This window comes from Dromiciops gliroides, chromosome 1 (genome assembly GCF_019393635.1).
Source record: "Dromiciops gliroides isolate mDroGli1 chromosome 1, mDroGli1.pri, whole genome shotgun sequence".
NCBI lineage: Eukaryota > Metazoa > Chordata > Mammalia > Microbiotheria > Microbiotheriidae > Dromiciops > Dromiciops gliroides.
This window is the reverse complement of record NC_057861.1, coordinates 231,361,922-231,375,701: the sequence shown is the minus strand read 5'-3', so window position 1 is coordinate 231,375,701 and position 13,780 is coordinate 231,361,922. Positions and strand designations below refer to the sequence as shown.

At 42.2% G+C, this 13,780-nt stretch overlaps 1 protein-coding gene across 1 annotated transcript in view; it reads right to left on the bottom strand.

The window, feature by feature from the left end:
* Positions 1–294: 294 nt before the first annotated feature.
* Positions 295–13,780, bottom strand: part of MYOM1 (myomesin 1) — a 188,538-nt gene continuing 175,052 nt past the window's right edge. The window contains 5 exon segments of the mRNA XM_043976239.1: positions 295–1,094; positions 4,240–4,295; positions 7,502–7,524; positions 7,761–7,797; positions 11,158–11,321. Of these exon segments, the coding sequence (XP_043832174.1) occupies positions 801–1,094; positions 4,240–4,295; positions 7,502–7,524; positions 7,761–7,797; positions 11,158–11,321 (574 nt within the window). The 3' untranslated portion in view covers positions 295–800.

The window sequence follows — 13,780 nt, the reverse complement described above, 5'->3', positions numbered from 1 at the left end:
TGTCTGAGGCCAGATTTGAACTCAGGTCCTCCTGAATCCAGGGCTAGTGCTTTATCCACTGTGACACCTAGCTGCCCCCTATATTACATTCTTTTTTTTTTTTTTTTAAAGTGAGGCAATTGGGGTTAAGTGACTTGCCCAGGGTCGCACGGCTAGTAAGTGTTAAGTGTCTGAGGCCGGATTTGAACTCAGGTACTCCTGACTCCAGGGCCAGTGCTCTATCCACTGTGTCACCTAGCTGCCCCCTACATTACATTCTTTTTTTTTTTTTTTTTAAGTAAGGCAATGGGGGTTAAGTGACTTGCCCAGGGTCACACAGCTAGTAAGTGTTAAGTGTCTGAGGCCGGATTTGAATTCAGGTACTCCTGAATCCAAGGCCAGTGCTCTATCCACTGCGCCATCTAGCTGCCCCCCTACATTACATTCTAATGGCACTCTCTAAGGTCTTCTGTGCTAAAGACTGTGCAGTTACTCTAATACTCTAGAAAGCATCTCTTTGACTCTGGCTTCTCTTCCCATCAACCTCATCCTGCTTTTTCCCTTAAAACTATATCTTGCTACTTATTTCCTGTGTCAATTGCTTAGGAAATCATGTGATTGTGAAGGAAAACCTAGGTTGGCCCTTGTCTATGGGTTTTGTGGACTCAGGGGAGATTTCACAATGATGCCCTCAGGGGCAGGGCTAACGTAAGAACTCAGGGGACAGTACAAAGACTGCTTGTAATCTTTGGCTCAAACCACTTTGCCTATCACTGGCCCTCTCAGCTCTGCTCACACACCTTTCTTCCTTAGCCTAAAATTTACTTTGTCTTCTTGGTTTGTTTTGGGGTCTCAGAAGCAGCTTTTGCTGCCTCCTCCTCTGGGAGGAATACACTTACGGTGAAGTCACTTGTTTCAGTGCCATATTTGTTTTTCACCACCAGGCTGTACTTCCCAGAGTCATTAGTTTGGACAGCTGTCATGGTGAAGTAGGCCGTCTTGCCAGCCTCCAGCTTCAGGATACAATGTTCATCAGAGGTCAGTGGCTTTTCATTCTTCAACCAGGAGATCTCAGGAGCGGGATCACCCCAGAGGTTGCAAGTCAGATTCAGTGCCTGAAAAAGACAGTTGATGGAGGAGAGAAGGCAATGAAAGGGATGATAATCTTACTTAAGTAATAGTTTCCAGAATAATCCATTGAGTCCTCTGTCATGGTCAAATAAGAAGGAGAAGCAGAGACATTGTGGCCCAGTGGCTGTTGCCTGTTGTGTCCTTATCTCTGTGCCATGTCTGTTTTTGAGTGAAACTTTTCACCCTAAGAATCCACTATACAAATTTGATTCTTTAGGACTGAAATCTGACATTGGAAGACTTGGAGCCTAATGGTTGTCATTAGCTTCAAATGTCACAAGGAATGATGGCTCCTTCCACTCTTACCCATCACCCTTTCTTAAATACCAACTGGCCACTTTTGCTGTAATGTAAAATTCTAACTCTGCCACAGTAGTGAACTCTCATTGCCACCATCACCACCTGTGTATTTTTTTCCACCATATTCCCCGAATGGCAGGCATCTGCTTTGGACAATCTAACTTATTTTCAGATTTCTTTTCTATTTTCCCCCCAATCCCACTCAACATGTGGAAGTTCCAAGGCTGTCCTGCCAAAACTCTTTTCTAAACAGAACATCTCCATTTATTGCTAGTCACCTGTATCAAAACAGGTCTTCTACATTGTATCCTAGGATTCTGACTGGATGGGAGTCTCAAAGTTCACTTAGTCCACCCTCACCCCCATTTTACAGATGAGGAAACTGAGGACCAGAGTGGTTAAGTAATTTGTCTAAGATCACACAGCACAGGTACTAAATGCCAGAGACAGTATTAGAGCCCAGTTCTCCTAACTGGGTTCCAAAAATTTAGAATGAGTCAAAAATACCAGTCTCTTAGATGAAAATGTCTCTATGGCTAACATTTCAAATTCTATTCTACCATTTTTCTTACCAATGTCCTCAATCAAAGACAAGGAGCTTCTTTGAGGATAAAGGCTATTTTTCATTTTTTTTTTCATATCCCTAGTGCCCAGCACTATGCCTTTATACATAGGCACTATTTAATAAATGCTTGTTGGTTTGTATTGAATTAGATTAGGCTGAAAAGATCTTTTTCCACCTATGGAGAGACCACCTACTGTATCAAACCTCCCTCACAATGGAATGTTTAATTTGCCTTATTATAAATTGTTATGTGTCATATTGTAATTATTATTATTATGTGTCATAGTGCTGTCTTTATTGTCCTCGAGGTGTTTCTGTTGACAGGGGAAGGGGTTTCCAGAAGCACCAAGGATGGTCTTGTTAATTTTGATTTTAGTGACATACATATAGGAGACCTGTGTGTGGAAATGGAATCCTGGTCAAAGATACTTATTTGTTGATTTGACGATAGACTCATCCTGGCTTCCCCTGGCTTCTTTCCAGTCCTAGCTAAAATCCTCTGTTCTACAAGAAGACTTTCTTATTTTTTTTTTTTCTCTCTCTCTCTCCCTCTCTCTCTCTTGCAGGGTAATGAGGGTTAAGTGACTTGCCCAAGGTCGCACAGCTAGTAAGTGTCAAGTGTCTGAGACTGGATTTGAACTCAGATCCTCCTGAATTCAGGGCTGGTGCTCTATCCACTGTGCCACCTAGCTGCCCCCTTATTCTCTCTTTTTTTTATTTTTTATTTTATTATTTTTTTTTTTTTTAGTGAGGCAATTGGGGTTAAGTGACTTGCCCAGGGTCACACAGCTAGTAAGTGTCTCTCTTAATTCTTGTGCCTTCTCCTTTTTGATCATCTCCGATTTAGCCTAGATATAGAATGTTTGTCCAAGGTGGTTTACACATTGTCTCTCCATCTTAGAATTGAAATCAGGGACTGTTTTTTACCTTTTATTGAATCCTCACTGCTTAGCACAATTCCTGGCACATAGTAGGCACCTAATACATATTTATTGGCTGATTGATAGATTCAAACCAAATGAGTAGAATTCAGCTTTTCAACTAAAATGTACAGAAATACCCTAGATACCTAAGGGGAAGCCCACCTCAATTTCAAATACAACTTCAGTCACATTGTAAGAGGCTGTACAGTGGTTAGAGAATAGCCCTTGGAGTCAGAGAAACTCAGGTTCAAGACCTACCCCTGATATATACTGCTTTACTTTTCAGTGCTCTAGGCTATAGTCTAAGACTGTGAGTTATGAAGAGTTGCTGCTTTGCATTGGTGTAGGGAATTCCCTAAACTGATGAAATCCCAAGTCTGGAGTAAGAAGAGAGAAGGAGAGAGAGAGAGAGAGAGAGAGAGAGAGAAGAAACACTGAATGTTTTTGAACAGAGGAGTGACATGAACACAACACATTTGTTCATAAAGATGCATCTTGTAGTGGTGTGAAGGGCTGGATTTGGGGGAGAGATTATGGTTGTGAGAGAGATTATGGTAGTTTATAAGGTTACTGCAGTAGTACAAGTGGGTGCTAAAAAAGACCTATAGTAGAATGGTAACTGTGGAGATATATAGTAGGGGTTGGATCTGAAAAATAATTAGGAGGTAGAAATTGGCAGGCCTTGAAAACTGTCTTACAGCTGCCGTCTGACTCCGGGGCTTCCCTCAGCTCCTGGAGCCTCTTCACATTAGAACACATCTTTTCCATGTTGGTCCCTTTCTCCCACTGGTGAATTTATTCCATGACCTCTATTTTGGGGAAGGGCCCAGGTTGGCCAACCTGTAAGTTCTCTATTAGATTATACACCTCCTGAAGACAGGTACTGTCTTTTGCCTCTTTTTGTATCCTCAGTGCTTAACACAGTGCCTGGCACATAGTAGGTACTTCATAAATGTTTATTGATTATTGGTTGAGCTTCTGACTCACTTTGGTGATTTTGGGGGGGGGGGCCAGGGCAATGAAGGTTAAGTGACTTGCCCAGGGTCACACAGCTAGCAAGTATCAAGTGTCTGGGGTCAGATTTGAACTCAGGTCCTCCTGAATCCAGGGCTGGTGCTTTATCCACTGCACCACCTAGCTGCCCCCCTGACTCACTTTCTAATGCAAATACCATGTCCCTATATGCACCTTTCCCCTTTCCTCCACCCATTCTCAAACTCCCTTTCATGTGTTGTCTTTCCCCATTAGAAAGTAAGCTTTTTGAGGACAAGGACTGTCTTTCTGTTTGTTTGTATTTGAATCCCCAGTGCTTAGCATAGTGCACGGTGTTCTATGACATACCTTGCCTTCCTGTATGGTGACCACATCTGGCAAACCTCCCAATACTCGGGCACGATCTGAAAACACATATTTCTATTAAGTATCTGCAAAGTTACCAAGGCTTATTCTATAGATAAAATCATGTCTATTAAGTAATTTTTAGATTTCATTTCCCTCCCTCTCTTTTTAAAAACAACTTTTAAAGATCCACTTGTTTTCAATATATGTAACAGGTAGTTTGGGATTTTCATTTGCTAATACAAACACACACACACGCAAGGTATACACATGCTCACATGCATTTTCTGCCTCTCACAAACATCTTTGATAACTCTGTCCCAAGTGCAACCCATTCTTGGCTTGAGACCATTCTGTTGTATCAGAGAAGAGGCCTACTCCAGAACTTTTGTCTGTTTCTGGCTCAGATAACTCTGGAGCTGAATGAAGCTACATCTGGAGTTTCACATGGCAGAGAAGGTTCCTTTAGATTCTGGGCTTCCCGGGGATTAGAAATAGTTGAGTCATGTAGGGGACTGTGGATCATCTGGGCCTGGAGGCTTGCAACACATTGAACTTATTTATAAGCTTTTTAAAAAATCTTGTTCATAGTCTCCCAGGAGCTGGCTAACATGGCCCTGGTAGATGATTCCAGCTCAAGCCTCATGCTCAGTCCTCAACTCTTCTACATTTAAATACGTCTCCCATTTTCTATAGACTGCTTTTTGGACCTTCCATGCACTCCCCCTCATTTTCTCAGAGTCAGGCTGTAAACATAAACAAGCACCTCCAGGTATTATGATTTGGTCGTGTTTGGACCTGGTTCCAGTGCAGTTTTTACCCTTGAGATCTCTGGGCTCAGAAGAAGCTCAGAGAGTAGAGGACTCCCAAAATTCAGCGTAGAATGGTAGTGGGGTTCAACCTCATTTACTATTGCTTTTGGATTCAGGGTAGGAGGGAGAGATGGGAAAAACTTAGGCAAGAAGTTCTGCTACTTCTTTATGTCCCTGCTCTTGGGGCTAACCCCGTCATGTAGATGGAAAAGAAAGAGAAGAATGGGCAAGACTTTCTGGAATACCTTGAAGTGACTGAAAAGTGGTAGGACATGTTTAAAGCCTCAAATTTAAAAAAAGCAAACCCTAATTAAAATGATATAGAAAAAAAGGAATTTTTGTGGCCATAAAAAAGTGGTAGGATGGCACACTATCTCATTCCTCATCTTCAACTCCTTTCTCTCCTAACTTAGCTATATCACCATAATTTTAGTATTTAGCATAATCATAGAAGACACAGAGATGAAAACAGGGATTCCCCACTAAAAAAGTACACTCAATTATTGTTTGTTTTTTGTTTTTTTATGGGGCAATGGGGGTTAAGTGACTTGCGCAGGGTCATACAGCTAGTAAGTGTCAAGTATCTGAGGCTGGATTTGAACTGAGGCATTCCTGAATCCAGGGCCAGTGCTTTATTCACTGTGCCACCTAGCTCTACCCCCCTACACTCAATTATTAATGTTAAATTGGTGAACTATTTCTGGAATGGATAATGCCTTTCTACATCTAAAGAGTACATATTTGTGAATACAGCTGATTGCCTTACAGATGGGACCTGAACATCCCTAAAACAAGGGCAAACTTCTTCCAGAACAGAATCCAGCTGGCCAGGTGAGGCTGGATTTAGAATGTGTGTATGTGTATGTGTGTGTGTGTGTGTGTGTGTGTGTGTGTGTGTGTGTGTTAATCCTTGCTTTAAAGGAACCAGTGGTCCAATGCCCCCTCCCCTCTATACCACTCTCACTTCCCTTTCTTTGGTTAGAACCCTGGAAAAGCAATAGGCTTGCTTAGACAGAGATAGGAATTGGAGTTCTCAACTCTCAGAGGTCATGTGGAGGAGAACTAAAGGTAAGTCCCTAAAGTTTACATGCCTTGAGACACTACCTAGTTTGAGGATGGTGGTCAATCGCCTGGTAAACATGAGGAATTTAATTATTCCTTCCCACTGACTAAAAAGTGGGAGACAATTGAGGTGTCCTGCTAACCCCTGGAAAAACAGGGTGGAGTACAATTCTACTATACCAAGGTTGGAGGGCATTGAATGGAGTGAGTGTTAAGTCTTAGTGCAGAACAGAAGGGACACACCAAAAGAAGGAGGGGAGACCATGTCACTTTGGGAAGAGAAAGAATGACCTGAATTCTGGGCAATTTTCTGGTATTTACAGAAAACTCTCCAACATCCAACACAGGAGTGACAAGTACCTCAAGAGGAGGGAATCCTTGGCCTGCCTGCTACCTTACCGCCATAGCTGTGTGCTCTGTTGCAAGTTAGAATCACTAGGTAGATCAGGAGAAGAGGTCTGATATCTGCAGTACAAATATCTAGAGAGCCCATGAAGAACTGGAGGACTTTACAGGCTAGGAGAAGACCCTTGAATAGGAGGCAGGTAACTCCACTGGCAGACAGACCAGAGGCTAGCAACCCTGACATCACAATACCCAAATTTTATTGTTTAAAAATTTTTTTTTAATTTTAATTTAATTTTTTTTTTTTTTTGCAGGGCAATGAGGCTTAAGTCCAGGGTCACACAGCTAGTAAGTGTCAAGTATCTCAGGCTGCATTTGAACTCAGGTCCTCCTGAATCCAGGGCCAGTGCTTTATCTACTGTGCCACCTAGCTGCCCCCTTGTACCTAAATTTTAGCTAGAAGACAGCAGAGGTGACCCAGTGGTCACTCCAGAGGAGAGGGAGTGGGTGACATCTATACAGTGGCCATACTAGTCAAGAGAAGACTACACTAGCAGAAAATGGTATATCCCAGTATGAAAAGAAAAACCAATCAAGAACTATAGGAGATATTAGACAACACTTCTTGGGGTCCGTGGTGGGACTGTGGGAATTTAGGTTACTATGACTTGCCTAATGCAGAAGAATTTATAAGATCTCTCCCCGCCACACTCCCGCCCCTTTGAACAAAAATTCCCTTCTAAGAAATGCCGCAATGTTGGTTCTAAACTACTAGGTTTTCCACTAGAGAGATTCTCTTAGCTTTCTGGGTAGGATCTCAAGCCAAGAGGAAGCACCAATTCTCTAAAATAACCTGGGTCCTTTCTTCATGCCATGCATGTCTCTGACACACAGGTCACAATGAAGGTATGGTAAGAAGTACTTAAGACAAATGCATCTGGGCAAAATGTTCATGCAAACCATGCATTCTCTCTTCAACAGTGAAGTAAAAGGTTATTCTGACTCTAAATTTTTTCTGCAATCAAATGTGAAAGTCATTCACTTACTTTTCTCTGCAATGGCAACTTGTCTGGATTTGGAGGAACAAAAGGAAAAAAAAATACATGTTAGTGTTGATTCAAGGTAGCTGGCCTGGCCTGCCTCTAATTGCTTCAGAAAACTCTTGCTGCACAATGAAGCAGCTGGAAGCCCAGCTTTTTACGTGCAAAAAGACCCTTTTAAAAAGTGAAGATCGGCAGAAACAGTACACAGTGTTCCCGTTTCAATTAGGGCACTTAAACGGCACTTGCAAGGAAAAGGACTTACTTTAACCTCTGGAATTCAGCAAAGGCTTCATCGTAGGCTGCCAACAGAAGAAAAACAAATGAGAGTGTTTTCTCATGGAAAATCCACAGAGTTCAATTATAATAGTTACCTTTGCCTATACTTTACCTACAACTGTGTCTTTGTCTGCTCTGAAACTTGAATTTCCTTTAAAATGGGAAAAAAAAAACCCAACCTTGCTCCCCAGGTGGCAAATAGGAAATGTTAAATTTTAAGGTCTTTTTGTGTACGGGGATGGACATGCACTAAGTGTGAGCAGAAAAGCTTGACTAGGCCTGTTAAAGACAGCCAGTGGAAAAGATCAGGTGTGAGGTTGGGCGGTGATGCTCGCCTGTTGCCCAGGGAGGCTGGGAATCTCTTGAGCTCAGAAGTTCTGCGTTGTAGTGGGCTATGGCACTTGGGTGTCTATAATAAGTCTGGCCCCTGAAGGGCCCACCAGGAAACTAAGCAGGTCAAAATTTCTGAGCCAATCAGAATGTGACTGGTCTGTGAGTTAGCCCTTGTACTTCTGGCCTGAGGGACATAGGAATACCCAGTCTCTTTTTTAAAAAAAGAAAGAGGGGCAGCTAGGTGGCGCAGTGGATAGAGCACCGACCCTGGAGTCAGGAGTACCTGAGTTCAAATCCGGCCCCAGACACTTAACACTTACTAGCTGTGTGACCCTGGGCAAGTCACTTAACCCCAATTGCCTCACTAAAAAAAAAAAAAAACCTTTAAAAAAAAAGAAAGAAAGAAAAGCCAAAACCAAACAAAAAAACCCCCAGTATCCCAACCCATAAAAGCTTCTAAACAACAACAACAACAACAACAACAACAACAACAAGGTTTGGAATCCCATGATGAACTATTCTAGAGCCCACGTTCATCTAGTCCCTTATATGTATAGTTTCCATGTGACTTTGTACTGACCTGTGACATTTGATTAATTTCCATGTATGCTCCAGTTGAACCAATATTTCCCAGACAGGGGGTTGGGACCATGAGGTGGACTGGAGAGAGGGAGGCAGGAGCTGGGAAAGTTCTGAGTGTAACCCAGGTTTCTCTGGGCATGCCCAGTTTGCCTAAAATGGAGGTGCCCCAGATCTCCTAACATGGAGACCCTCATCTGCTACTACCTGGGTTGGGGTAGTCTCCTTTGATTGGCTACTTGCATCTTTAAAACTGGTGAGACTAGGGGCAGCTAGATGGCACAGTGGATAGAGCCCTGGCCCTGGAGTCAGGAGTACCTGAGTTCAAATCTGACCTCAGACACTTAACACTTAACTAGCTGTGTGACCGTAGGCAAGTCACTTAACCCCAATTGCCTCACTAAAAACAAAACAAAACAAAACAAAACAAAAAAACCTGGTGAGACTGAGCTGATTGCATCCTGGCATACTCTTTCTGCCTTGTTCTTTGGGGCAAATTTTCTTCTGTTATACCCAGTGCCTTACAGTTGAAGGCACTGAAGTTGCTTCATTTTTTCTGGAGCTAGCAATACCAACACTTTTTTTTTTTTTTTTTTGCAGGGCAATGAGGGTTAAGTGACTTGCCCAGGGTCACACAGCTAGTAAGTGTCAAGTGTCTGAGGCTGGATTTGAACTCAGGTCCTCCTGAATCCAGGGCTGGTGCTTTGTCTACAATACCAACACTTTTGAATAAAAGCTCCAAACAATGGCATTTGTCAGTTATTAGGTACTCACAGAAGCATGAACTTGGAAGTTTGCTTAGAGAGAATCTCATTGACCAACCCTTCCCCATACTTCTTCATTTTACAGATGAAGGAACTGAATTTCAAAAGGAAAGAGACCTAAATTGCCCAGGATCACCAGCCTAGTAGCGTGATGGGCACTGAAAATCTTCTGATACAGATGTAGCTTCTCTCACCAGGCCGAATATTAACTCTACCTTCTGGGTCTTCTCTTTTGACTTTCTTCCTCTCATTCTTTTTTGTTTGTTTGTTTGTTTGTTTTTGCCAGGACAGTGAGGGTTAAGTGACTTGCCCAGAGTCACACAGCTAGTAAGTATCAAGCGTCTGAGGCTGGATTTGAATTCAGGTCCTCCTGAATCCAGGGCTGGTGCTGTATCCACTGTGCCACCTAGCTGCCCCCCTCTCACAGAAGATCTTTAAGATCTTCTGTGATAGTACAATCATTACATTGTAGAGTATACAGTGCTTATAGGGGAAACTGAATCCTTGGAGCTGAATGAATCTGCCAAGGGTCACAATGTAAATTTATAGGATCACAGATCCAGGGCTGAAAGGGACCTCAGAGGCTCTCTAATCCAACCCCTCATTTTACAGACAAGGAAACTGAGACACAGGGAACTTAAGGGTCTTGCCTAAGGTCATACAGATAAGAATTACAGATGTGTGAATGACATTTTTTTTCCAGAAATGGAAGTAATTAGCAGTCATTATGAGCTTGGATTATATTTTTAAAGTTTTTTTTAATTTGGCAATTTATAATTTAATAAATTTAATAATATAATAATTTAGTCTGGAATGATATAGATCCTAGAAAAATATATCTACAAACAGTAATTACTAGAATCCTATAGATACTACTAAGACAATTTTGAAGACAGCTGGGTGGCACAGTGGAAAGAGTACCAGGCCTGGGGTCAGGAGGACCTGAGTTCAAATCTAGCTTCAGACACCTACTTAGCTGTGTAACCCCATGGCAAGTCATTTAACCACTGTCAGCCATGTTTTCCTCATCTATAAAATGAGGGCAATGATAGCACCTACTTCCAAGGTTGTTGTGAGGATCAAATGAGATAGTAATTATAAAGCATTTAGCACAGTACCTGCCACATAGTGCTATATAAATATTGGCTGTTATTATTATTATTATTATTATGCAAAATACCTTCACTTAGTTATCAGGTCCTCCATGAAACACCTACTAGCTGATTGACCCTAGGCAAGTAATTCATTCCTTGCCTCAGTTTCTTCATTTGCAAAATGAGGGGATTGGGCTCTGTGAATTTTGAGATCCCTTCCAGGTGTAAATCTATGATTCTATAAAGTGGAGAAGAATTTAGTGTTTTAAATCGCTGATACATAAAAGGTGGTAGATAGGATTGACCTGTTGGAGAGGAGTTTAGAGATGGAGATAACAGCAGATGACGTTTATCACAACCACCCAGGGAGGTCAGTAACGGTATTTTACATTTGCTTTAAGGTTTGCCAAGTACTTTTTCTCACGACCAACCCAGTGAGGTAGGAAAGGCAAGAATTATTGTCTCCATTTTGCAAATGAAGAAATTGAGGTTTGGAGAAGTTACATGACTTGGCTTGGATCGGACAACTAACTGGTCAGTGCTAGAGATAAGTCTTGAACCCAGGTGTTGGGGTTTCAAGTCTAGTGCTTCCCTCCCCTCATACATTCCTTACCTTGTCCAGAAAGATCCACTTTCCTCTCATGGGTAGTTTTGCCATCAAAGAGCTCCATTACATATTTCCCTTTGTCATTTGGAGTAGGCTCATTGATCTGCAACCAAATCTGCTCCCCAGTGACACCGCTCTTAACTCTGTCTGTGTACTTAATAGCTGTTCCACTTTGGGAAACAAAGGAAGCATCGTTAATGCTTGCTTTGGATTAGGAGTTCCTGTTTCTTCAGACTTCTCCATAAGAGGAGACCAACATAAAAGTACTAAAGACTTTCAAAGGGCTGTCGGCCTGGCAATAATTTCTCCTGTGTTTTAGTAAATGTTTCTGGCTTCTGAAACAAGATTCTAGCATGACCAGTGATAAGAAGGTATGGGACCGTGCTTTGGCATGTGTCACCCTATGTGAATCTCTGTTTGTCCAAACATGTCACCCCAGATGATTGTTTGGAGGTCAGAAAGAAAAGCGACTATTTGAACCAGACCTACTCTGTACCCTCCCCAGCCTCCAACACGCAGTGTGATATTTATTGTCATTATTTTTGTTGTTCAGTTGGTTTCAGTCACGTCCGACTCTGTGACCTCATTATTTTTCTTTTTTTCTGGCAGGGCAGTGAGGGTTAAGTGACCTCCCCAGGGTCACATAGCTAATGAGTGTCAAGTGTCTGAGGCCGGATTTGAACTCAGGTTCTCTTGAATCCAGGATTGGTACTTTATCCACTGTGCCACCTAGCTGCCCTCTCATTTGGGGTTTTCTTGGCAAAGATATTAGAGTGGTTTGCCGTTTCCTTCACCAGCTCATTTTACAGATGAAGAAACTGAGGCAAACAGGGTTCAGTGACTTGCCCAGGGTTACACAGCTAGTAAGTAGTTGAGGCCAGATTTGAACTGGGAAAGACAAGTCTTTCTGACTCCAGGCCCAGCACTCCATTTACTGCATTACCTAGCCTCCCCATAATCATTATTTTTAGTTGGGCTTATTTGCATTTAGAAAAAATCACTAAGGCAAAAAGACCCAGCTATAGGTTAGTTTATATTTTATCCTAGGGACAAAATGGATGCTTTATGGGTACAGATTACACTTTGCAATCTGGCATCTCTATGTGAAATCCACTTGTAAATGGTGTTGCCCAATAATTCAAGACACCTGGGAAAGAGGAGAAGCAGGGTATGGGAGCAAGGACAAGAGTCAGAACTGTCTCAGGAATGAAGAAGGAAGATTCTTCTGTACTAGCACACGATGTGCTCAATAGAACAATCGTTCCCAAGGCAAGGTCAGCTTGAACAGCTACTGGTATTTATCTGTCTGTAATGACAAGAATGTAGTAAGAGTCATAACCTCTCATCTGGGATCTGCAAATATAGAAATATTGTTTCTTTGGATAAAAATGTGTGCAAGCCTTTTGACAAGTATGATAGGGAGAGACCTACCAAAAAATGGGGAGTAAGAGGAAGCAGTAGAGTCACTCCCCCTACAATTGCTCCAACAAAGATCTAAGAAGTCTGCCAGACCAAGTAGTAAACGGAAAATCACAGTCAGAGTAGGTCATATTTCTGGTCAACCTCACAAATTTGACCTACAGGCAAGTGACCAGGGCAGGAACTGTGGAACAGAGAGGGTCTGGGATCATAGACTCCCAGCATTCTAAGCTAGGCCAGCAGTACGGACTGATCACAGACTCTTTCCCCTCTCCACAAAGCCAACAATAAGGGGTTGGCCAGAGTGGTACCCAGAGTTCCCAGATAGGATAGCACAGAGAAGACTCATATCTTTTTCCACCCCCAGGTCCTTAGACCCCAGGCCAATAGATGAGGCCAGGAGCACAGATTCAGTGGCCAGAGTTCCAAGATAAGACAGTAACATGGAGAAATCCTGAGCTGATCATGGGACTCAAGTCTAAGCCAACAGGTAAAGGTTTCCCAGGAAGGCCAGGAGCCTAGACTCAGTTCCCAGAGCTCTGAGGTAGGCCTGAAGTGTTGAGATGTCCAGAGCTTTTCTTGGACTCAGCCCCAGGCCAGCAGTTAGGGGCTTAGAAAACAGACTCAGTGTGGACTGAGCATGCTCAGAGGCCACCCAGGAAAAAAGCAGGGAAGGACGTCCAAAGAGGGCCAGGATCACAGAATCAGCCCTCAGGGCTCAGGGTTGCTCAAAGCAGATCCAGAAAGAATGATAAAACAAAACAAAAGATGAAGAACTTTTATGGAGAGAGGAACGCTCAAGAAGGGTAACTCCAAATCAACAAACAAAGCCTCAAAGAAAAACTACAGTTTGCCCAAAGATAAAATAGAATTCCTAGAAAAAATGATGCAAAGGTTTAAAAATACAAATTTAAAATGGTATGTAAAGGAAATGAGAGCTTTTCTATAGAGAAAAGAATTGGGGAAAAAAATGAAAACTATGGAAGAGAGAGTTGGAAAGAGAATTATGAGCTTGACATAGGAGTTAAAAAACCTTACCTGAGTAACAGATGCCTTGAAAATTAGAATGGACCAAACAGAAGTCGACTCCATAAGACATCAAGAAATATTAAAACAAAGTTAAAAGATTGACAAAATAAAAGAAAGTACAAAATATCTCAAAAACTCATTTGGAAAACAGATCAAGGAGAAACATTTCAAGAATCATTGT